Source organism: Chelonoidis abingdonii, chromosome 5 (assembly GCF_003597395.2).
Source record: "Chelonoidis abingdonii isolate Lonesome George chromosome 5, CheloAbing_2.0, whole genome shotgun sequence".
NCBI lineage: Eukaryota > Metazoa > Chordata > Testudines > Testudinidae > Chelonoidis > Chelonoidis abingdonii.
This window is the reverse complement of record NC_133773.1, coordinates 115,903,070-115,928,525: the sequence shown is the minus strand read 5'-3', so window position 1 is coordinate 115,928,525 and position 25,456 is coordinate 115,903,070. Positions and strand designations below refer to the sequence as shown.

At 42.6% G+C, this 25,456-nt stretch overlaps 1 protein-coding gene across 2 annotated transcripts in view; it reads left to right on the top strand.

The window, feature by feature from the left end:
- The window catches only part of CC2D2A (coiled-coil and C2 domain containing 2A), a 143,414-nt gene that overhangs the window by 29,109 nt on the left and 88,849 nt on the right, over positions 1-25,456 (top strand). For both annotated transcript variants that reach the window (XM_075066578.1, XM_032773944.2), the window contains exons 9-12: positions 6,752-6,892; positions 7,697-7,853; positions 14,724-14,962; positions 22,687-22,864. In XM_075066578.1, the coding sequence (XP_074922679.1) occupies positions 6,752-6,892; positions 7,697-7,853; positions 14,724-14,962; positions 22,687-22,864 (715 nt within the window). The remainder of the gene's footprint in view (positions 1-6,751; positions 6,893-7,696; positions 7,854-14,723; positions 14,963-22,686; positions 22,865-25,456) is intronic.

The window sequence follows — 25,456 nt, the reverse complement described above, 5'->3', positions numbered from 1 at the left end:
ATATATCGCATATTCATGTACAGAACAGGACGATTATAGTGGGGCATCCATCTCCGATTCTGTAAAGCTACCGACAGACATAGCTTCATAGGGCACAAATCGAGCTAATAGTGCCATACCCCTGTTTCTTGGAAGACCGATACGTGAACGGACCGATTCACCAACGTTCACTCCGCTCGGGACGTCTTGGTACTCTGATCGCCTCTACTGATAGTTAATGACTGACAGTCGTATTATACCTATATCACTCAGACAGCACTCATCAGTAGCCAAACAGCAGAAATCCTCAAACTCAATTACGAGCACCAGCACCCTATCTAACATTTAGAATAGTATACTGAACTCGTCAAAACATGAATACCCCTCATATTGACTGAAAGCATCCGACTGGAACCGTAACCGAGAACCGATGGCAAGTCACTACGATCTAAGCCAGTCGCTATCAACACTGATTCCCAGATGAAGTGAAGACCAATTTCTGACACATCATTAAGCAATCCCAGATAAACACATCCAGTCGAAGTCTTTACATACCAGGGAAATTGCATAAGGATACGTCCCATAATGGTAATAAAGCAAGTATTATGTCAGTGACCAGGCGTTTACCTTCGGATCCTCATCATCCGTCGTGCAGAGAAGCGCCGATATCATACAGACCTCAACCTGTCATGATGTAAAGAGAGTCACACACCATTCAGGGCGGGTATTCAGTAAATGATCGCACGGACTACTCATCCAACTTATGCATAGTCAAGCCACTACCGCTGAGCACATAGACTCTTGATAAACTCGATTTTACAAACTCATCATCTAACCTGACATCTCGCCTTCGCCTTAATATCTTGTGAAATACTGTCAAAGTGTAACGACCACTACCAAGTTAGCAAAAAAACATACTAAGGCTCGATGAATGCTGCGACTAACGTACTCTCAGAATCCCATTAATTTCGCGCAATAGGAATTTATAGTACAATAGGTGCTTTGTTAAGAAGAAAGAAAACTTCAGGTCTACGGCCTGTGAAATTGAATTCTATTCAAGTGTAGGGCAAAATAAAGTCTATCAACTTTGTAATGATGTCTAACTATTTTTACCCCCAATTATCACTTACTTGTAAGGACCTTGGCAATATTATATTGCCTTTGGACTCCACACAGCGATGCAATTGCGTATATTGCAAGGTTTCAGCCAGCTCTACATAATCTTTACAAGAATTTAATATATGTTAGTTGTCTGATATACAAAGTAATGGTAAAATTTTCCTGTCTGCTGATTAGTAGATGAATTTATTAAAGTGTTAAGTGCAAAATTAAATAACCACAGAGTGAAATGATGTTTACATTGCTCCTAAGGAACATATATTCTGGAAAAATTTTGGAACATCTAATTTCGATTTCTCTGACAGAATCTGTCCATATGTGAGACAGGTATCTAGCCTCATTTAGGGATGACCTTTATTCCCTCTGTTTGAAACACCTAATTGGTGGCACAATTAATTTTAATTCATTCAAAAAGCGAGGATTTTATCGTCATTTGGAAGTCATTGCTAGCATAAGAGGCCACATTCAGCACTACCCTTCGCAAACTCCTGGGCCTTACAGAAATTTAATAACATTTATTATTTTTGGAAATCAGTGTGCTACCTGCAGATGTAAGAGCATGCCTGCAAGAGGTCATAAGCCAAGCGACCTTGGACAACCTTAAACTGAATGATCCACTAGTACTACAGCACGATACGGCGTAGCACCATTCGGACTATCCTCCCTCACGACGAAATCTACTTATGCATTCGACGGTCATTCGACATTCCTAGCTATAGTGGCTACGCGAGCGGGTCGCACACCTAGTCGGATGACACAGCTTAGTGATGCAACAGCCAAAGAAATATCCCGACTACTGACACGCCTCATTCTTGCACGAGCAATAGGAGAAAATAGCGTGCTGACTATGAACAGGGAAACTTTACGGATATCAAATGGTTGTCATTATCCCCAGATTGCTACACTAGATCGTGCGCCTAAAGATCTTTCAAATCAAATAATAACTAATCTCAAACAGCATTTCACCAATAATGCATAGTAGTACATTATTCACTTATATAAACCCACTACTATGTACTGAGTCACTATCCACTAAGAGATAATTGTATAGAAGGACTGATATCTAGACCTCTGATTCAAAATTTACAGAGAGCTATAGAGGCTCTGTGAAGTCAACACATTAGATAGTTAACTTGACGCCACAGATACACAAAGAAGCATAATCTTATATAGTACTGCAAATAAGAGATACTACAGTACATTTTCCCCAATCCTACTCTCACGATTAGGCATGCATTCAATGTGGCTAATAATCACAATAATCCAGAGTATGTAGTGTAGCTAGTAGATATGATTTTTTTAATGAAACATGATCGTAATCGTAAGGGGGAATCCATTCAGAGGAATCATAAAGAGTTTGGGGTAAATAATAATGCTTTATACTGAGCCTGTTTACTCAAACTTAGTGAGACTTGATGGGAAAATAGATCATCTTGACTCTGAATCTCAAGTCATCTAGGCTGTAACCTGGCAATAACATTAATAAGAATTACTAATCTGGTTTTCAAGCATGACCATCTATAAGACTTTATTCTGAGCTAATTGGACCATGGATCATCTATCTTACATGTTTATGTCTTCTGTGAGCGAAAACCAAATGGTGCATAGAGGGCATTTTTAAAATCGACCTCCTGCTTCAGGCCTATAGCATTAACTTACATGAGAAGTTAATTGAATCTGGTTCTTGAATAACTCAGAATGGAGATACTAAACTGTTATATAACATCCATTTGTCTCCCTTGGATGCATGTCTTAAATTATACGAGATGTATGTTTTATCTATTATAGTAACGTAGCAGTTAGGGTATCCTTCATACTCAGAAGATAGAATAAGAACTTCCTTTTTATTATGCCAAGCTGTTGTGTTTTCTGGTTCATAGGAAGCGTTAATTAGGTTGCCTGAAAATGCTTGTTAAACATCTGGACTTTATTGATATTGATGTCGTAGGATGCGATTGAGTTGCATTAGGTCTAGGTGGAGAGTCATAACACTAACGATATTAAAACAATATTTAAAGCAGCACAGTAACTGATCAACGCATGTACTCGTCACATACAGATGAGCCTTAAACCCATACTCGTTATAAAGGGTCTTTAATATGAATTTCCTGTACGTCACTCACGACACGGCAGGGTAGCGCTAAATGCGATATTACATTCGATAGTTTAGTGAATGACAGAAAATGAATGGATGGCCATCGGATATCCACAGCCACTGTGAAACCGCTGGACAGCCAATACTCGTCAGACTGCAGTGGCTGAACGAACGCCCCTTGTTTTTTCTGTTTTGCCAGCGTGGAGCTCGTGTCCGCACAGGTGGCGTGCAGTCCCAAATTAAAAGGCTCCAGCATGGGACCGTGCGGCGAGATATGGATTGTCGCTGTTATGGGCGAGGCATCTGTTCTATCAGGCTCGTTAGGAAGCGATGCACAGGCTTTTTGAAAATTCTCCAGGATACACAGTTGCTGGTGACAAACGTAACGGAACGTCCAAAGAAATCAATGGAAGTCATGGAGGGAGGGAGGTACTGAGGAATCAGCTATCCACAGTCAACAGCAGTCTCCGAAAGTAATTTGCATTCGTTGGCATTGATCTGTGGTTAACATTGTCTGGCGTGGTTCGGGTATAGTCGTCAAATTGTACCCTCCCCGTGAAGGAAAGGAAAAAATCGTTTTTTGGCTATTTTTATTACCGTATGTGACTTGAACGCTGGTGGTAGACGCAATGCTGCACAGGTATAAAGAGCTATCGTTTTCTTCCCTCCGGTGGCAGCGGTACCATCTGGTTGTATCTTGATGTATCAGGTCGAGGCCGGCGAGGGGGGAGGGGGGCGCCTGGGTAAAATAGGAAATGATTCCTCCCCCTCCCTCCCATGAGTCATTTCAGTAGATGTACGACGGCTGGTAACGTATTCCTCTAGCAACTGGGGCTGTGGCAGTTGTCTCCTTTTCCTGTTAAGAAAGATTCTGTATTGGCCTGGAACTATAGCAGCGGGATCGCTGGGCTCTCTCCCATCCTTTAATGTCACTGGCCTGGAATATCAAGCAGCTGGCGGCTGCTCCTATTATCTTACATAAGATCAGTGTTCCTTTTACCTGCTCTTTCATAACTTCAACATGACAAAATGGATAGAGGGACACCTGCCCAGTAGCCCAGAATGTTGGGAGGGGAGAGCACGAGAATGGAGTTAGTATGCAGGGGCAAACCGTGGAATGGACATGCAGCTCATAATTTTCTGCAGGTAATACTGACATGGAGCGCTGTTGCTCATTCTGAATACACTAGGTTCTCCAGTACATTGGCCCATATTCTAGGCGGCTGCCTCTCTTTTTCGACATCTACTTAAATGAGGGAGTGACTCGGGGCGCTCTTCCCATTTTTGCTTTTGCACACTGGCGACTAGCAGAGGCCACTCATGTAGCAGCGCTGGTACGAAGTAGATAGCCATCATTCTTGCATTTACATGCAGCAGGACGTACAGGAATGATACCGTCTTGTATCATTGCAGCAGATGAATGCTGTGTGTAGTGCTTGCAGTATCGCCCTGTCAAGCAGGATCCAGTAACATAAAGTGACTGTAAAAAAAGCTGAATGGGCTCCATGGTTTGCCATGCTACAGTGTCTGCCAGGGCAATGCAGGGAAAAAGGGCGCAAAATGACTGCTGTTGCTTTCACGAAGGAAGAATGAGTGACGGCATTTACCCAGAACCACCCGCGACAATGATTTTTGCCCCATCAGGCACTGGGATCTCAACCCAGAATTCCAAGGGGCTGGGAAGACTGCGGGAACTATGGGATAGCTACGGAATAGCTACCCACAGTGCAACGCTCCGGAAAGCGACGCTAGCCTCGGACCATAGACGCACACCACCGAATTAATGTGCTTAGTTTGGCCGCGTGCACTCGACTTTATACAATCTGTTTTACAAAACCGGTTTATGTAAAATCGGAATAATCTCGTAGTGTAGACGTACCCTTAGTTTCTCATACGTTGCTGTCATGCCAGACCATTTGAAATCATAGGGCTATAAAGTGTAGTTTTTTGCTGCAATAAGAGGTGTTTTCTTTATGCCACAGGGCCACTCTGCTTTTAACTGCTGAGTCATATTTAGCTTTTACATATGCCCATGTCAAGGCTCCGATTATATTAAAATTAAGCATAGTTTTAAAGAATCATCTTTATAATTTAAATATTTTATTAAAGATATTATTGAACTGAAACTTAGAGTATATCAACACAGCAAAAAAAACTGTGTCAGCAAGTCTCAGAGCCTAGGTCAACTGACTCGAGCTCTCAGGGCTCAAGTTATGTGGCTAAAAATAGCAATGTAGACATTTCCACTTGGTCATATTAACACATGTATTAAAAACAATATATATTACATAGGAAACTAGCACAAAGGAATCCAAGAGAGGGAGCAAAACAAATACAAAACAAACAACACTGTAACAAACAAACTGGAAAAAAAACATCGAGGAGTCCGATGGCACCTTATAGACTGAAAAATTTATTTGGGCATAAACTTTTGAAGGTAAAAAACCCCACTTTTTCAGATGCACTTCAGTGGTGTTTTTTTACCCATGAAAGCTTATGCCCAAATAAACCTGTTAGTCTTTAAGGTGCCACTGGACTCCTCACTGTTTTTGTGGATACAGACTAACACAGCTACCCCTCTGATAAACTGGAAAGGAAGATACATTTTGGTTCTTGACTGGAATCATGCAATGGACTTCTGGCAAACTGAGAAGAATTTCACTGGAGTGTGTTAAGCCACGATAGTCAGCAGTTCCAGTCCCAGTGATCTCATTTGCCATTTTAGTAAATTGATGGGCCTCTTGTGTAAGACACTGAATCATACTTGCCAATACAGATTGCAGAGTGCAGTGTCTTGGAAGGTCTGTATTTAATCTCTATAAAAATTATTTAAAAACAGAAGCAAAGTTAGTTCAAGTAATGAATATAAGCTACTGAATATCCAGGTCTTAATTTAAAGGTATTGTAGTACCATATTATAGAATACTATCTTTTAGGTTATATCATTAAAAAAAAAAGACAATTGTTACAGCCAGGACAGTGTTGAGAAAAGATTATGTTCTCCAAAATAGTCATTTACATAGGAAATGTTTAGTCTGGTCTTCAAGAAGTACATAAGTGTATATGTAAGTGCTTAAGGAAAGGCAATACCAATACCGTAATGCAATGGAAGACAGAAATAGTTCCAAGTCAAATATCCCTTCCAAGTCAAAAGAAGTTAATTTTGTTAGTGTTTCGAATCCTCCAGGGCCATGACTTGATTTACATTACTTCATAGCAGAAGCATAATTATCCTGGGTTGCTGTTTACACACATTAACTTTAAAATGTTTTTAATAATGTATGATTTTAATAAGCCTTTGTATAAGAGATGGAGAGCGCAAGATAATTAACTGTAATTAAAGTCACATTGTCCAGAATTCAGCAAAATAGAATACAGAGCTTTAACGAAAGCCACATCCTATCATCTTCAAGTCTGAGTTTGTTATACTATCTTGGATTGTAGTGAAGTCCATCAATTAGATTGAAAACACCATGTGGTTTTTCAGTATTATAAGTTCTCGCTGTATTGTTCCATCTAGTTATGCAAGTTTAAGTTTATACATATATATATTTATAGACAAACCAGAAGACTTCGTGATGCAGAACAAGAAAAAGACCGAACGTTGCTGAAGACTATTATAAAAGTTTGGAAAGAAATGAAATCCCTGCGTGACTTTCAGAAGTTTACTAACACACCCATGAAACTCTATTTGAGAAAGTATGTTTTGATAACATTTTTGTTACTTCATGTGCTAGCAGTGGGATTTTATTGCATGTTGCCATGTTTAAGAGTTCACAAGTAACACGAACAAGGCACAACGATAAGCTTTTAGTAGCAAGTTCTGGTATCACCTTTTTTTAATTTTTTTAAGACAACAAGTAATTACAATAACTGAGAGAAATTACTAGAGGGTAATGTCCAAAGTCAGAATTGTTTAGTTCATTGTGGATAGTTACTATCTGCTGTCAATTAGCATCTATCACAATTCTTAAAACTGACCTCATCTCTCACACCATTTTGAAGTCATATAACTAAATACTAGATATAAATTGTTGTTCTTAGAATATCTCACACATTTTATGCACTCATGTAACTACCTCTGTGTTTATTACAATTTCATTATAATGTGCAAGACAAGGGAAAAAGAATTACCAATTACTGCCGACCATTAAAAATTGTCTTAAGGAATAATTTTAGTATTCTTCATTTATTATTAGTATTATTGTAGCACTTAGGAGCCCTTGGCATGGCTCAGGACTCTATGGGGTTTGTTATTTCATAATAAGAAGTTTATTAGGATTCCAAAAGCCTGCTTTGCATTCAGAGCTTCAGAAACTATGACAAAGGTAACCTAGAATACTACTGTATCCTATATGCTTAAAATTGCTTGAAAACTTACCAGTACATGAAAGCATAGGTTAAATGTGAATGCATTTATCAACAGAATACATTTTTGTTATAATGAAAGGAACCAACAGTAGGGTACAATATATTTGTAAATTATAATTAATTGTTTTGAAGGGAAGAGGTTGACCAGAGATCAGATAAAAAAATCTATGAAGCAGAAATTCAGGCTGAAATAAATGAACTATTAGAAGAATACATGGAAGAGTATGAAAAGAAAATGGAAGAATACAAAACTGAGCTACAAGAGTGGAAATCTTGGAAAAAGGCACAGGTTTGTGTAAACCACGCAGCCTATAAAATTGCATTATTGCCAAGTGTATTTTTAAGGTATCTCTTGTTATGGTAGAATAGCTTGAAGATGAGTATAGCCATCACAAATTGTTAAGTGTAATGGAGTTCAGTTGAGTAAATTATTTATGTTTAGGATTGTTACTAAATTAACTTACTTAAGTGAAATAGCTGTAGTGGAGTAGAACAAGTTAAACTTTCTCTAAGATGTTTATTCTATAGTGGTGGTTTGTTTTGTCTGATGTTGGTTTTCAAACTTCTTCGCTTACATTTCAGCACTTAAATGGTTTTATTAGATTAGATTAAACCGTTTTGCTGTATGCATGTTAAATTCAAGTCCCTGTGATTGTGAATGATTTTCCTTGTTACTTCAGGAGTTAAAATGAATATATTTCTCATAGTTAACAGTGAAACAATAAGATGTTTCTGGTGAACTTCAATACTAAATGTCCAGTTACATCAAATAACTATTTAAAACTAGAAAATGCAATGAACTAATGTATTAGTTTTTCACTTCTTCAGAGCTTTATTAATATCTGTCTTAGAATGCAAATTAAGGGCTCAGTTGTTCCTTGAAGATACAGCTGTGTGCAAGAGGAGGGGATTCCAAGGTACACAGAACCAATTATGATCACCAGAGATGATTGTCTAGAGAAGCCACAGTACTTTCCAGAGCTTCCTGGCAGTATAGCCACAATATCATCCTTTTAAAGAATGCAATGTGTGCTCTTTGCAAGCCTGGGCAGCTCTGGTCCCAGAATAGGAAAAGGTTCCTAGTGTTCCCTCCACACTTCCTTTGGGAGCACTAGGAACTCTGAGGAGGTGTCCGAGTAGTGTAAGGATTTCAATTGCACTTTGCCCATGCAGCTTCTATTAGTGGTCTTGTGCACCAGCTATCATTTTGTTCAGGCACCAGCTATCATTTCTGTTCAGAAGAAGCCCATGTGTCAAATAATAGGGGCCTTGTCAATTAAGATTGGGGTGCATTGATTAAACTGTCTAATATATTTTCATTAATAACAAATGGTTTTTGTTACCGCTATCACTTTGTTTCTTCCGAGGCCACTCATTCTCCCCAGGACTAATAAAATAATCTACCTGAAAAGTGCCAGTTTTAGTATGTCATGGTTATTAGCATAGAAAGGCAGAGGGAGAAAGATGGATGAATGCTTTTAGCCTTTGTCTTAATAGCACTTCAACAAAGATGGCCTGTAAATATTCCCAGTTATGGGCTACACTCCCTCAGCAACTTCCTTTGCCCCAACTGTCCTGAGTTTGGGGACCTTCTGGTGTTGGTTTATTTGTGATATGATAGTACCTAGATATCATCATTAGTAATAAGGGCCCCCTTGTTCTAATCATTGTACAGACACATAATGTAAAGACAAATCTTGCCCCAAGAGTTTACAGTCTAAATATATTATGAGAAATAACAGGTAGAAATAATGACTAGATGGGGGAAATGCAAGATACCAGTAAGACAATTATGATCAATGTAATGCAACACAGGAGCTGCCTAGTCATTGGTGAGTGTCTTGTAGCTCTCATAGCAGAGTTGAGTTGTAAAGGTGAGATTTGAAGGAAGATACAGTAGTGGCTATGCTAATTTTTGGGAGAGCTTCTCCTATGTATAAAGATTGTAATTGGAGGAAGAATGAAGGTGTTGAGGGGAAATTTGTCCATGGACAATGAAAGATGCTTTTGTTGCTAGAGCAGAGGTAAGGGTTGACAGCTCAATAGCATATAAGAGATAATAGGCAGGGCGAGGCTAAGCTAAAAAGAACCTTAAAAGCGAAGGCAAATAGTTTTTGATGCAGTGAAGAAGGGGCATCAGTGGAAGGATGCAGAAAGGGGGATGATGTGGTTGGAGCCAGAAGCCAGGGTGTTCTTTGCAGTGGCTTTTTGAATGGATGAAGAAGGGGAGAAAAACAGTTCCTATTGGGACCTGTAGCCTTTGATTTATGTGTTCCCAATTAGTAACTTAAAAATAAGGAATAAAACCAAACTGAATTCTTTAAGGTTTGAGCCTCCAGAGTATTTACAGCTAATTTAATGTAGTGGAGGTCTGTGAATGGTACAGAGTGCTAAAATTAAAACCTTTATTTAATATAAAATATTTAAACAAGCAGGCATTACAATATAACCATACACTGTGTTTATACTCTCATTTTTAGATAAAGTACTGCATTTAGGGATGATTAATCCCTAATTGAGAAGAACGAATATAGTCGTTTCTCTAATGGTACCTTGATGGTGGATGGGTGTGTCTAATCTAAAATGAGTGCACTACCCTTTTTATAATCAATTATAATACCCCTTAATTAATTAACATTATGTCCACATTTTTATCGTAATTAAATATATTTTACTTTCACATTAGCTATTTAACATTAATTGTCATTTTAGTTAAAAACATCTGTGTAAATACCATACCAGTAACTATCAATATAGATAGCATTTTCCAGACCTTTAACAGTTTATCTAAAGCACCTGTAAAAACTAGTTAGGACCAAAACATGTTTACAGCATAACCAGGAATTGTGTCCTAATTTATCTTCAACTTGCCTCTAAATTGTCTCACTTCATGTTATTCATATTTTACCAGGCCTCACTTAACTATTATCAAGCCTGTTTTTACAAAATAGATTTTTAGGTGTTTCTATGTAAATATAAGCAAGTGTCATCTCTATAGGCTACAGACCAGACAAGGCCTTACATGTTTGAAACTGAGATTATAAAAGGATCTATGATCCCCAACCATCTCAGGTCCTTTATTTTTTTAAGTTAGGTGCAGGTATATAGACCTTCACTCCATGCCAGGAGAGCACTTTTTTGGTGTATGGGGGTTGTGGTGCTTTGTTTTTTGCTTTTTTTTAGCCTCAGATATCCTGATAGTTTACTATCATTATTGAGTTTTGATATCTTAGATTATAGTCTAAAGAGTTTCTAGATAATTTGGTGGGCATAATAAAAGGAGCAGAAGGAAGAAAGATGATAAAAAAAAAATAGAGCAGAGTAATGCAAAAGAAAAGCAAGCATGGGTGTTAGAAATAACAGTTGTGCAACCAGGGCCTGATGAAATGCATTCTAGAATACTCAAGGAGTTAATAGAGGAGATATCTGAGCCTCTAGCTATTATCTTTGGAAAGTCATGGGAGACGGGAGAGATTCCAGAAGACTGGAAAAGGGCAAATATAGTGCCCATCTATAAAAAGGGAAATAAAAACAACCCAGGAAACTACAGACCAGTTAGTTTAACTTCTGTGCCAGGGAAGATAATGGAGCAAGTAATTAAAGAAATCATCTGCAAACACTTGGAAGGTGGTAAGGTGATAGGGAATAGCCAGCATGGATTTGTAAAGAACAAATCGTGTCAAACCAATCTGATAGCTTTCTTTGATAGGATAACGAGTCTTGTGGATAAGGGAGAAGCGGTGGATGTGGTATACCTAGACTTTAGTAAGGCATTTGATACGGTCTCGCATGATATCCTTATCGATAAACTAGGCAAATACAATTTAGATGGGGCTACTATAAGGCGGGTGCATAACTGGCTGGATAACCGTACTCAGAGAGTAGTTATTAATGGCTCCCAATCCTGCTGGAAAGGTATAACAAGTGGGGTTCCGCAGGGGTCTGTTTTGGGACCGGCTCTGTTCAATATCTTCATCAACGACTTAGATGTTGGCATAGAAAGTACGCTTATTAAGTTTGCGGACGATACCAAACTGGGAGGGATTGCAACTGCTTTGGAGGACAGGGTCAAAATTCAAAATGATCTGGACAAATTGGAGAAATGGTCTGAGGTAAACCGGATGAAGTTCAATAAAGACAAATGCAAAGTGCTCCACTTAGGAAGGAACAATCAGTTTCACACATACAGAATGGGAAGAGACTGTCTAGGAAGGAGTATGGCAGAAAGAGATCTAGGGGTCATAGTGGACCACAAGCTAAATATGAGTCAACAGTGTGATGCTGTTGCAAAAAAAGCAAACGTGATTCTGGGATGCATTAACAGGTGTGTTGTAAACAAGACACGAGAAGTCATTCTTCCGCTCTACTCTGCGCTGGTTAGGCCTCAACTGGAGTATTGTGTCCAGTTCTGGGCACCGCATTTCAAGAAAGATGTGGAGAAATTGGAGAGGGTCCAGAGAAGAGCAACAAGAATGATTAAAGGTCTTGAGAACATGACCTATGAAGGAAGGCTGAAAGAATTGGGTTTATTTAGTTTGGAAAAGAGAAGACTGAGAGGGGACATGATAGCAGTTTTCAGGTATCTAAAAGGGTGTCATCAGGAGGAGGGAGAAAACTTGTTCACCTTAGCCTCTAATGATAGAACAAGAAGCAATGGGCTTAAACTGCAGCAAGGGAGATTTAGGTTGGACATTAGGAAAAAGTTCCTAACTGTCAGGGTAGTTAAACACTGGAATAAATTGCCTAGGGAGGTTGTGGAATCTCCATCTCTGGAGATATTTAAGAGTAGGTTAGATAAATGTCTATCAGGGATGGTCTAGACAGTATTTGGTCCTGCCATGAGGGCAGGGGACTGGACTCGATGACCTCTCAAGGTCCCTTCCAGTCCTTGAGTCTATGAGTCTAGTTTAACCAGATGTGGGAATCAAAGGGAGAATTTCTATGAGTCTGTGCTATGCAAGAGCTCATGATCATAATGGTCTCATCTGTCATTAAAATTTGTTAATCATAGCATTCAATTAATAAATTTATACCAATGTAAAACAAATATTTCAACAAAACTGTCATGTTGTTATTTGAACATTCCCTAAAAAAGTATTTCTAAGAGAGACATTCATGAGATCTATTGACTGATCAGCAGTTACTGTACTATTAATTAGATACATGGTGCTCCATGGCAGGTAAAGTCTACCAAGCAGATAAGAATTATACTGCTCCAATCCCCGTGTTCAGTTGTAGGTTCATAGATTCCAATGTCAGAAGGGACTATTGTGATCATGTAGACTGACTTCCTGTATAATGCAGGCCACAGAACTTCCCCAAAGTAATTCCTAGAGCATATATTTTAGAAAAACCTTCAATCTTTGATTTTAAAATGGCCAATAATGGAGACTCCACCATGAACCTTGATAAAGTGTTCCAGTGGTTAATTCCCCTATTAAATATTTATGCCTTATTTTCAGTCTGAATTTGTTCCAGCCGTTGTGTCACGTTATACCTGTCTCTGCTACATAGACATATCAAACTTTTGTTACCCATGTAGGTTTTTAGACTGTAATCAAGTCACCCCTTAACTTTTTTCTTTAAGCTAAATAGATTGAGCTTCCTGAGTCTTTCACGAGAAGGCATATTTTCTAATCCTTTAATAATTCTCATGGCTCTTCTCTGAACCCTCTCCAATCTATCACTATCCATCTTGAATTGGGGACACCAAAACTAGGTGCAGTATTCCAGCACTGATCCCGCTAGTACCAAACACAGAGGCAAAATAACCTCTCTAGTCTAACTCAAGATTCACCTCTTCATGATCCAAGGATTGCATTAGCCCTTTTGGCCACAGCTTCGCACTGGGAGCTGATTATCCACCATGACCCCCATATCTTTTTCAGAGTCATTGCTTCCTAGGATAAATACACTATCTTGTAAATCTGAATGCTTCTGATAGCAGCAGGGACATTAGTGCAGCTGGGCAGTCAGTAAGACCAAAGCTGAAAAATGATTGCATTTACTCACAGAGGAGAGAAGAGAACTGATTGTATACATTGTATACATGATTAAGGCTACGTTTTAATCACGAGTATTTTACCCGAGGGGCACTGTTTGTGTGAGCAGCCCGGGACCCCTGCTGGTGCTAGGGGAGAGGGTTGGCGGGGTTGGCAGGCTCCCTACCCAGCTTCTGGGATAACGACGACATGTCCCTCCCTAAGGTGCTAGCTCCATTCGCTGCCAACTCTGCAGCTGCCATTGGTCAGGAACTGTGATCAGTGGGAGCTGCGGGGGCGCTACCTGTGGGTGGAGGCAGCGTGCGGAGCTAGGAGCTGAGGGAGGGATATGTTGCCACTTCACCTCTCCCAAGGTAAGCGCTGCCCCTCCCGTGCCTGAACCCCAAGCCCTGAGCCCCCAACCCAAACTCCTGCTGCTGGGAGGGTGGGGTGGGCTGTGACCCAAGACTGCCCCAGCAGCAGCTGGTGCGATTGGCCCAGGAGCTGGAGCTCCTTAGGCAGCCCTTGAGGCAGCGACACCGGCTGCTGCAGAAGACACGGAGGTAACACAAAGTCACAGAATCAGTGACCTCCATGACAAACTCACAGTCTTATACATGATATCTAATAATTGCAATCACGTTTAAAACATCAAATAGCTGGCTGAATGGCTTACTGTAAATACAACTGCTCTGCGGGAGATCTGGGTTCTGTTTCTTGGACTTTGGATCACTGGGGACCAGAAGAATTGCAGTAGTAATTGTGTCAGTCTTTACCTATGTCAATTAAAGAGTCAAGTATGATCCTGGGAATGGCTGTCAGCCCTAACAGAGGACAAACTTGGTGGCTCAGGCTAAAGAGAAAATGGAAAGCCTCACAATGATCACCAAGACAAATTCAGAATTTGTAAGTGTATTCTTTGAGATAGTCAAGTTAAGCCTGTTGTTTAGCTATAAGAATGCAGAGAACTACTAGCCGCAGAATAAATGAAGTTGGACCGAAGAGTGGGAGAACTTTATATAATCCTTTAAGAATAATAAAAAGTAATTGCCAACTAACCATTTGCAATGTGTAAGGAAAGTAGAACAGTCAGAAATAACTAAACATAGTGTGTATTTTGATCAAAACAATTGCAAGTAGAACACTTTGGAGGAAAACTCTGTATTTTCTATATGCAGAAGACCAAGAAAAAAAAGAAAATAAAACAAAGTCAAGACCAAGAGGAAGAAGAAGCAGAGAACTCAGAATATGGTGAGGAACCAGTAAAACCCATCCCTCCTAAGCTGGCTGATAGCCTGGAGGTAGAGCAACAAGTTAGAGAAAAAGCCATCAACATCAGGAGGAAACCTGGAGAACCTGTTTTAATTCCTGAGTTGAGCCTGACGGAAAGTGTAACTCCTAATGATCTGTGCCCCAGGTAAGATTGCTCTGAGACATTTATGGTTCTCTACAGATTAGTTTGTCATTTATTATGTTAGGTAGGTGAGGTAATATATTTTACTGGACCAACTTCTCTTCGGGAAGGTACAAACTTTCATGGTTCACAGAGCTCTTTCTCAGGTCTTTGAAGCTTGAAAGCTTGTCGTTTCCACCAACAGAAATACATTACCTCATCTGCCTTGTCTCTCTCATATCCTGGGACTAACACATCTGCTACACTGCAGGTACTTATTATTTTGTTGTTATCAATCTTCTGTTATATTTTTGGTTTGAATATTATTTATTTATTTATATTTAATTTAAATTAATTCAACTTTAGAAATACATTCTGAACACCCTGCTTAGCCTAGCTATTGGAATGTTCAGCATCTTCTTTCTACAGTTGGTATAATTTTATTAAGTTCCTTTGTCGGTCACATTTAAGATCCTGCGTATATTTGAATGTTGGGCAAAATCCTGCAGGTTCCTCCATGGTCAAGGAAGGCCCTACATGCAGTGGAAGAATTTCAGTACCAATGTCACTAGGAAGAACAGGTGCAAAGTGGAGAGGCCATTCACTGAACTTTGGTAGCTCTTTATGTATTATGGAGTCCAGCTCTGTGACAACTCCCTGTGGGAATGAGGATGCGTATCTGTAGATACGCTGAGGGAGTGTCAGGGAAGTGTGGTGGGTCCAGTGGATCAGTAAACTGCACAGATCCACTGACCATGAATCCTTTAGAGAGGGAGAGATAGTGGGCCACAATCACCTATACAACTATGAGCTGTTGTAATATCTGTGGCCTGGCTGCACATGTTAAAAATGTCACACACTCCACTCAAACCAAATACAAAGTCCCTTTATCTCAGGCTGTGGGCAAGATACTTAGGGACAGAATCATTTTCACAACCCAAAGTTAAAGGGAAAGGCGCCTCTGCATCTGTGACTCATGGAATGTAGCAGATGCCAGCCTAGCCCCTTCCATGTAAAGAGTGTAGATGCACAGTCTTCACAGATTGTTGACTTTCTGGTTGACTCCAAGTCCTCCCCCTGTATTTTCCTGTTCCTACTACAGCCCAGTATTGGGGCTTTTTAGGGGTTTTGGGGATGTTGGTAATGACAGACAGCCAAATCAAAGGCAGAGTATGGGTAGCTGTGCAACTGGAATGTAGCCATTACTACAGACCAAGGACTATATTAGCTTCTGTAGTCACTACATCTCCCCACTCCCAGTTGAGTTTTGTGGCCAGTAGATACTTGCAGGCAATAGCCCTTATTCCTCTGCCTGCCCGCAACACCCAATACCCCTATGCACTCCTCTTCTCAGCCTAACTCATGTAGTGGAGCTACAGTGGTTAGTCTGCAATTTTGGGACTTCCACAACCATGGAGGAGGTTGAAGAATTTCACCAAATGTTGAATGTTTTTTCCCCCACATCACTTATGTATATAAACAGCCATTTCTTCTTCGAGTGCTGTCCCTGTGGGTGCTCCACTCTAGGTGATGGTGCGTCCTGGCGCTGTTGATCAGAGACTTGCAGTAGCAGTGCCTGGTCGGGACGCACACTCTCAGTTGGTATCTCCCATCTCGTTGGAATCTTCCTGACCACGTGCGTCCCGCACCCTCCTCAATTCCTTCTCAACCGTCCTCTTGAAGACAGGACTCGGGGCAATGCTGATCCTCCTCCCTGGTTTCTGAAGGAAACAATTATAAAGAACATAGAAATAGTTAGTTAGTAACATCACAGTTGTTTCCCTTCCTTTAGAATAGTTACTTAGTTTAAAAAAAACAAAAAACATTTTTCCTCAAGTTTGGCTCCTACTGAGAGACTCTCCCCTGGCATTACTAGTGCAATTATGCCAGGGGCTTCAGGATTCAAAGAATGTGCTTCCTCTCAGGACTTTATGCCAATGTCCAATGGACACTCACACTGTGTGAAGTGCCTTGGCGAGACACACGTTCCTGCCAAGTGTGTCCACTGCACAAGCCTAAAACCCAGGGCTTGTCGTGACAGGGACCTGTGGCTGAAAATGCTTCTCATGCAGAGATCCCTGCAGCCGCCTCTGGAGACGGGCAGTGGCAAACCCTTTCCCTCACGCTCCCTGGCCAGGTCCGAACTGACGGGAGGCATGGCTTCACCCTCTCTGGAGCAGAGGCAAGAAGCTCGGCAGTAAACCCGCTCCCTTGCCTGATCAGAACCGATTGGGAGCCCGGCTTCACCCTCTCACATGAAGAGGCAGGAAGCCCTAATGTCTCCTCTCAGAGTCACTCAAGAGAGTAAATGATCTCTTGCAGGGTCTTTACCCTTGATGCTGTCAACGCCGAGAGCAGGCAAATCTGACCGCCCCTGCACTTCACAAGCAACTCTCACGGGGCTCAAAAGAAGGGACCCGACTTCCCACAGCAGGAAGCTCTCCTTGGCACCGGTTCCCCCAGCACCGACAAAGGACCTGGTGCTGACAACGCGTTCCACCCCCTGCACCGAGCTTGCCTGCTAACCCCAGAGCAGATTCAGACCCCTTGCGGGGCTCTCACAAACGGCGCTCTCGGCTCCTGCAAAAGTGAAACTAAAATCACTCCGGGCTGCCGCTCACACTTCATGCTCTGCAGCGCACCAGCCTAGGGAGCAGCAACAATTCCTACCTCAGCAGGATATTTCTGTGGCCCCTCAGCCTGACTCTCCACTCCTCACAGGGAGCACTTACTGTTTGAACAGCAGCGCTCCCCACCTGACCTGGATACTTTCACTGATAGTGAGAACGGCACACAGCAGCAGGCAGAGCTATCCCTGCCAGAGTCTTCCCCTCCACCTGGAGCCATTCATACTCCAAGACATGGGACATCATAAAAATCAGCCTCAGTTTCCCTACTTTGTCCCCCAGTGGCTGGGACCTATCTTTTTCCTACCCGGTGCCCTGGCCTCAGTGGTACCCGTGGTCGGCTCCTGCCACTGCTCCTCCTTGCGTCCCTTCTACCAGACTGCAAGCTTGTCCTATGCCTATATCCCCAGCTCTATCAACATCTAGAGCTCCTGAACCCGCTCCTGAAGATGTGGGCTATGAATTGTTCCTTGTTTTACTGGCTCCTGCCTCGCCATCAGCCGCAGAAGTCGCCCTTATGCCTCCACCTCCCCAAAACGTGGACGACTTTATGCAATTCCAGGAACTTTTTAAGAGAATGGTACTCAGCCAGGACATCCTCCTGGAGGAAGTCCAGGAGACACAACATAGGCTTCTCAAAATTCTCCAATCCTCTGCACCTTCAAAGATAGCACTACCCATAAACGAAGCTCTCCTAGAACCACCTGGTACTCTCTGGCAGACCCCTGCTTCCATTCCACCAACATGCAAGAACACTCAACATAAATACTACGTGCCCGTGGGGGAAGTAAATTTCTTATTTTCCCACCCCTAACCCAATTCTCTTGCGGTGGATGCAGTGACCCACAGAACAAAGCAGGCACACTACCAGCCCACTCTGCAGGATAAGGACCTCAACATCTTGACCTCTTGGACTGCAAGGTTTATACTCTTCTACTCTGCAATTTAGAATTGCAAATTATTCCATCCTCCTTGCAAGCTATGACCATGACAACTATAACAAGCTCTTTGATTTGCCTCCCATATACCAGAGGACAGCAGAGTGAACTTCAAGTTAGTCCTCGTCAAAGATCAGTTGGTGTCTAGGACGGCACTACAAGCGTCCATGGACATGGCTGATCCAGCATCCCGCACCACTGCAGTGGTGATTTGCTGGTCTTCTTGGCTTTCAACATCCGGTATCTCTAAAGATTTGCAGTCCAAAGTGGAGACTCTCCCCTTTGACAAAGATAACCTCTTTTCAAAAAAAAATAAAATAAAAAAAAAATGAAGTCTTTCACACTATGAAATACTCTAGAGCCACTTTGCACACATTGGGCATATACCCGTCCCTCTCCAGAGACAATGGTATCAACCTTACCAGAGGCCCCAGCGCACAACAATATCACTGACCCCAGTCCACACTGTATGACACTGGGAAAAAAACACAACAGACCTCCTAGATGCAGGCAAAACCAGGCGCAACCAACTACTTCCCACCATTGGGTAACAAACAATTTTGAAGTGCTGGTTGGGGGTCTACGCAACCACCCCTTGACTCAGCTGCCTATTTGCCCATTTGGCTACCACCTCCAGGCATTCCACCATGTCTGGGAACAGATCACGCAGGACCACTGAGTCCTGGAAATAGCTCAGTCAGGTTACTCCATCCCTTTCCTATCCTCCCCGCCCACCCTTTCCCCTTCCCCGTCCCTCTTAGAGACCCCTCTCATGAGCACCGTCTCTGCGTGCAGGTGGCTCATCTTCTCCACCTAGGTGCAGTTGAACGTGTGCTGATGCAACATCGGGAAAAAAGGATTCTACTCCCAAAAGAAAGTGGGGGTGGAGACCTATATTGGACCTACACCAACTGAATAAGTTTGTACGTGTACAAAAATTCAAGATGGTCACATTGGGCACAATAATACCCGCACTGGAACAAGGTGACTGGTTCACAACCCTCACCCTACAAGATGCCTGTTTCCATATATCCATTCATCCAACCCAGCAAACATAGTTTCTGCATAAGACTGACCTCCGCCACCAAAGGTATTGGCCTCGCTACATTGATGGACAAAACCAGAGAACCTATGCACGGACGATCCCTTCCATCCACACTCCCAAGTACTCATGCTGACCACGGTCGCTTCCCAGATAGATCACAGAGCGCACTTAGGTAATCACAAGGCATGGGGCTGCTGGTCCTTATCAGAGATGTGTCTGCACCTCAATCTCCTAGAACTCAGAGCTGTCAGGCAGGGAGAAGCACAATCTCACTCCCTATGCACAGTTAAACTATGGAATTGGTGCATACAACATCACATAAAAGTCACTGCTTCCTACCTGCCTGCATGTCACAGCGCTACCGCTGACACACTCATCAGACACTTCTCCAAGAAACACGAATGAGAATTACATCCCACGATACCCCGACAGCTCTCCTCCCACTGGAACACTTTCTCGATAGACCTGTTTGCCCCTCCTCAAAACTGCAAATGCCATCTATTTTGCTCCATAACGGGACTTGGAAACGCACCTCATTCCTTGGAACAACTCCCTCATGTACGCTTTTCCACCGATTCTACTCATACACGGGGTTCTACGCAACATCACAGAGGACAAGGCCCAGGTCATACTTATTTCCCTAGGCTGGCCCAAGCAGATGTATCCTTACCTGCTATGCATGTCCATCCGTCCTCCACGTACTCTCCCCGACAGACCACATCTCTTCTCCAAGAACTGCGGTCGGCTTCTTCATCTGCAGCTCTGGAAACTCCATCTAGTGGTGGTGTTCCTTCATGGTTTCAATCCCACAAATTAGCCTGCTGAGAACAGGTCCAGCATGTCCTTCTGCACAGTAGAAGGGACTCCACTCCTAAAACTTAGCTGCAAAAGTGAAAATGCTTCTCCATCTGGTGCTTCCAGAGATGCCTAATACCCCAGACTGCAACCCTCCCTGACATCTTAGACTATCTTTATGAACTAAAACAGGATGGGTTTTCACTCAGTTTTATCAGAGTACACCTCGCAGCCCTTACCACCTTTCATGACACTCTGGCCGACTATATTCACTTTCGCATACCCCACCATGAAACACTTCCTCACGGGTCTGCAAAATCTCTACCTTGAGATTCATTCACCAGGAGCCTCCTGGAGTCTTAACATAGTTCTCTGCACTCTTATGAAACCCCCTTTCGAGCCCCTGGCCACCTCATCCCGGCTCCACATGTCCATGAAAGTGGTTTTCTTGGTTGCCATAACGTCAACAAGAAGGGTTGTTGAAATAAGCGCCCTGATGGCCTACCCTCCCTACACCATTTTCTCTAAACACAAGCTTATCATACGAACCCGCCCCAAATTCCTCCCCAAGGTAGCGTCTACCTTCCACGTTAACCAGTCAATACACTTACCTGTATTCCATCCCAAGTCTCACATGACTCCACAGGAAGCTGTATCACATGCTCTCGACATCTGACGGGCTCTTGCATTCTATGTTGACAGAACTAAACCATTTCGTGAATCCCCTAGGCTTTTGTTTCTCCTACCAAGAGATCAAAGGGTTACGCTATCTCTAAGCAAAGACTCTCCAAGTGGATCTCCACCTGCATCAGATCCTGCTATGAGACCCAGAATGTTCAACCACCAAAGGGTGTTGGGACTCATTTTACTAGAGCAATGTCAACATCCATTGCCTTTCTCCACAACGCACCTGTTACAGACATATGCAAGGCAGCCATGTGGACATCTGACCACACATTTGCCAAACATTATGCTGTCACACGGGATACCATGGCGGACACCGTAGTCAGCCATATGGTACTGTCTACCGTTGTCCCTCACACAACTCCAAAATCCCACCAACCGTATTGGGTACTGCTTCACATTCACCTAGAATGGAGCACCCGCAGGGACAGCACTCGAAGAAGAAGAGAAGTTACTCACATTGCAGTAACTGAAGTTCTTCGAGATGTGTGTCCCTGTGGGTGCTCCACTCCCTGCCCTCCTCCCCTCTACTTTGGAGTACTAGTATGATTTCTCCACAGTAGAGAAGGAACTGAGGAGGGTGCTGGACACGTGCTCAAGAAGGTTCCAACGAGATGGGAATACCAACTGAGCATGTGCATCCCGACCAGGCACCGCTACCGAAAATCTACGATCGATGGCGCCAGGACGCAACGTCACCTAGAGTGGAGCACCCACAGGGACACACATCTCAAAGAACTTCAGTTACTGCAAGGTGAGTAACTTTCTCTTTTGTAGTCGATAGACGTTAAACTAAGGCTGCTTGCCTTCTCTGTGATTTAGGCCACCATGAGCACATCGCACCTGAGCCCAAGTCCCTCCATAAGTTCCCAGGTAGCTTTGAAAAGGCCTTTCCATCATAAGAATGACGCGCGCAACATTGACACTCCCTTCTGACCAAAATCTTCCAGTCAACAAATAAACAAAAAATGGCCCTGAAGGAAACCAACCTTTAAAAATTATTTAAATCTTTGAAAAAAAAGTAAAAAAACCCAAGCAGACTTTTTACACTTGAAAAGGGAGAAATGTCAAAGACTCCATGAAATCCACTAGAAACATCACTGTCACTATCAATGTTATGTGGAAGGTGCTCAGACACCATGTAACAAGCAGTAGCTAGAGAAGAAATTTACACAGTGTCAGTGTTTCACAGTTTAACACAGATTATTTAATGGGTTTCAATGTCTTAAACTGTTCCATATCAAGGTTATGCAGAAAATAGCTTTAGCATAAACCATTCCTGTTGTTGTTCATCTTTCACACTGCCAGGATATTTTAGATCCTAACTGCTTTTGATAATGTTTATAATTTGTGGGGGAAAGAATTTTCACTAGATGAACAGGTCAGATTTTATCTCCACTTGAGGCTTCTTCATATAACAGTAAGAGGAAAAAGTTTATTATAAAATGTTTTTGCATGCATGAGAAATCCAAAGTAACTGTAGAATTCCGAAGTCATTTTCCTGTGTAGTGATGTTTCTATAGCGTAATTAACTGGCCTATTTTTGGTTTTATCTCTTGCTTGCTCTTCAGTAATCAGACTCCTATAAAATACCCCAAAGAGTAAAGATATTTTCCACAAAATCTCTCTTGCTACAATTTATGTTTAACGTGTTCACAGGGCAGAAGTTTTAAGACGAGAAGATGTAAAGAAACGTTCAGTGTTTTTAAAAATTCTTTTCAACACTAAAGAAGTGTCGAGGACCATCACCCGGCAAATAAGCTCAGACTTCAGAGTTCACTTTGGACAAATTTTCAATTTGAAAATATTCAATTGGCCAGAGAGTTTGAAACTTCAGGTACATAATTCTTTTGCAAGGACTCCATTATGTAACAAATGTTAAAAAGACCATTTTAATTAGTTTTACACTTTTACGCTATATTTTTTTAATAACAGCTATAAGATTGTAAAGCATAGGTCCTCCAGGACCTGAATTGTTCCTCAGCTATAAGTGACAAAGATCTAACTTGGCATTTCATTTTTAGCCCTGGGCATGTATTGGGAGGGGAGAGGGCCAAGATTTGTCCCTTATCTCTTGGTCTGGACAGTGTGGACTAAGGCTCAGAGAACATCTTTAAAACATCTTTAAAAAATACATTTAAATTAATAGGTTCTGGCTAGATTCTAGGTTTCAAAAGGGAAATTAATAAACGATCAAATTATATGGTTCAGTAGGTAAGTGAAGCAACTTTTTAACTTTTAGAGAAGCTGTGGTTCTTCTTCGAGAGATGTCCCTGTGGGTGCTCCACTTTAGGTGTCGGTGCGCCCCTGCGCCTTTGATCGGAGATTTTTTGCAGCAGTACTCCTACCGGCCACGCATGCTTAGAACCCGTCACTCATTCTGAGTGTGTTACTAGAGAGCATGCGCGACCAGTACCCTCAATTCCTTCTCTACCGCCCCCGGCTTGAGACGGAGCTCAGCAGACTCCTTAGTATTTTCTTTCTTTATCTTAAAATTCCTGTAGTTAGCTAGTTTTTCTCTGTTACTTACAACTAGTCTCTATTCTACTACCATTCCCTACTAGGTAAAAAAAATTATCTCTCTTCTTACCGCTTCAATATGCCTGGCTCCACAGGCGATTTAGAACGCTGTGCCTTTTCGTGTAAGGACGCTGCTCCCTCTTTCGAGTGGGCACTCAAGTGTATAAAATGACTATGGGAGCCCAGATTCCTCAAACAAGCCCTTCACTGCACCAAGTTTAAGTCTCTAGAGCTAGGAAGACGGGAGTTTTAAACATTCATTTACTTCAACAATCCCTGGCTATCTACTTCAGACCCTGCGCTCGGACTCTGCCTCCAGACCACTCTAACCCTTCCCAAAAAAAAAAAAAAAAAACTAAAGGAAATCAGCCAAAGAAGCTACCAAAGAACAGAGCTTCGCGAGGTAAAGCCCCTTCGTGTCAGCCGTTCGAGTTTCCTTATCGCTTAAGGGCTCATCAATGCCTTTTATCCCCACGAGCTGTTTGATAGGGAGCGGGGCTTCTCGGTACCACGCAAACTGCCGTGCTGATTCGCCGGCGTGACGAGCTTCTGGTGCCGAGCGACAGCTTTCAGTTGCGCCCTCGATTGTGGCACCTATTGCACCGCGATGAAGCATCGCGCCGCGCCAATCCACCAGTGTGCTATCGGCCACGGGAGGCTCTGGCCGAGGCGACAGGCTTTCAGTTGCGTCGCCTCGATGTGCGCACCTATCAGGCACCGCAATGAAGTTGGCACCGACAACTCAGCACCACGGATGGCACCGCAGCCTGCTATTAATAGCATGGCACCACCTTGGCACGCTCACACCGCTACTTGGCACGGCGCGCCAAGTATCAAACTACGGTCTGCACCGTTTCTACTTCAATGATTTCCTGATCTCCTTCGCTACACGACTTGCCCTATCGTGACAAATTTACTCACTCAAGCTGACCTCCTAGGTCACCTACACTACGATCGCCCATTTGTCTGGGGAGCTTCTCTATACAAAATGACTCGGGCTCGAGCAGCCTTTCCTCCCTGAGCAGGCTCTGAACTACAGGCTGTCTGCCAGTCGATCTGACTTCTACCCTCACTAGTCCTGTCCCTCAGCGAACACAGGAAACTCTGTCCACACCTCTCACTCACGATCCACCCTCCTGGGGTGCTTAAACCCGGGATGACCACATAGTCTTTCCACCACATGGCAAGTTTGGGCTCCTTGGCCATCTTCCCTCCGCCAGCACGTCCGCTACTCTACTCACACAGATGCGAACGTCAAAATCCTATGACGCCTGGCGGGCACCCTCCCCCCAGGATCAATAAACTCCACCTCCTGACCCTAGTATTACCTCACGTACCAAAACTGGACCAATACCTGAGGAGGCGTTACTTCCTTCCCCTCCACTGCCATGCAGATGATTTTTCAAACTCCAAGATCGTCCTTCAAAAGGGTGCAAATAGCTTAGCAATCAATTTGAAGGAGTCCCATGACATTAACTCAGCCCTTCTGCGTACCTGCTAATCCATCTGGCAGACTTCTAGTCCACAAGCCGCCTACTGCCCAACATGGCGGCCTGGAAATACTTCAGTCCCTTTCGAACCCTCTGAATTCCTTTTCTCAGCATTCCTGAGCCAAAGCTCTTTGGGTAGTGGACGCAGCCAACTCAGTGAAACAAACAGTATTTCCACCATACTCGCTCAACCAGACAAAGGAGTTCAAACGCTTAGACCTGCTTGGGTGTCGAATTGGTATATGCCTCTTCAATGCTGCAATTTGATGCCTAATTCGTCCACAATTCTAGCAATTACGACATAAACTATAATAATTCATGCACTTATTGTAACGACACCCAGACAACAAGAACAACAGTTTACAGCTTAGTGTTCCAGTAGGCCAAATCCATTATCCTTCACGCAGTCTCCTCTTTTT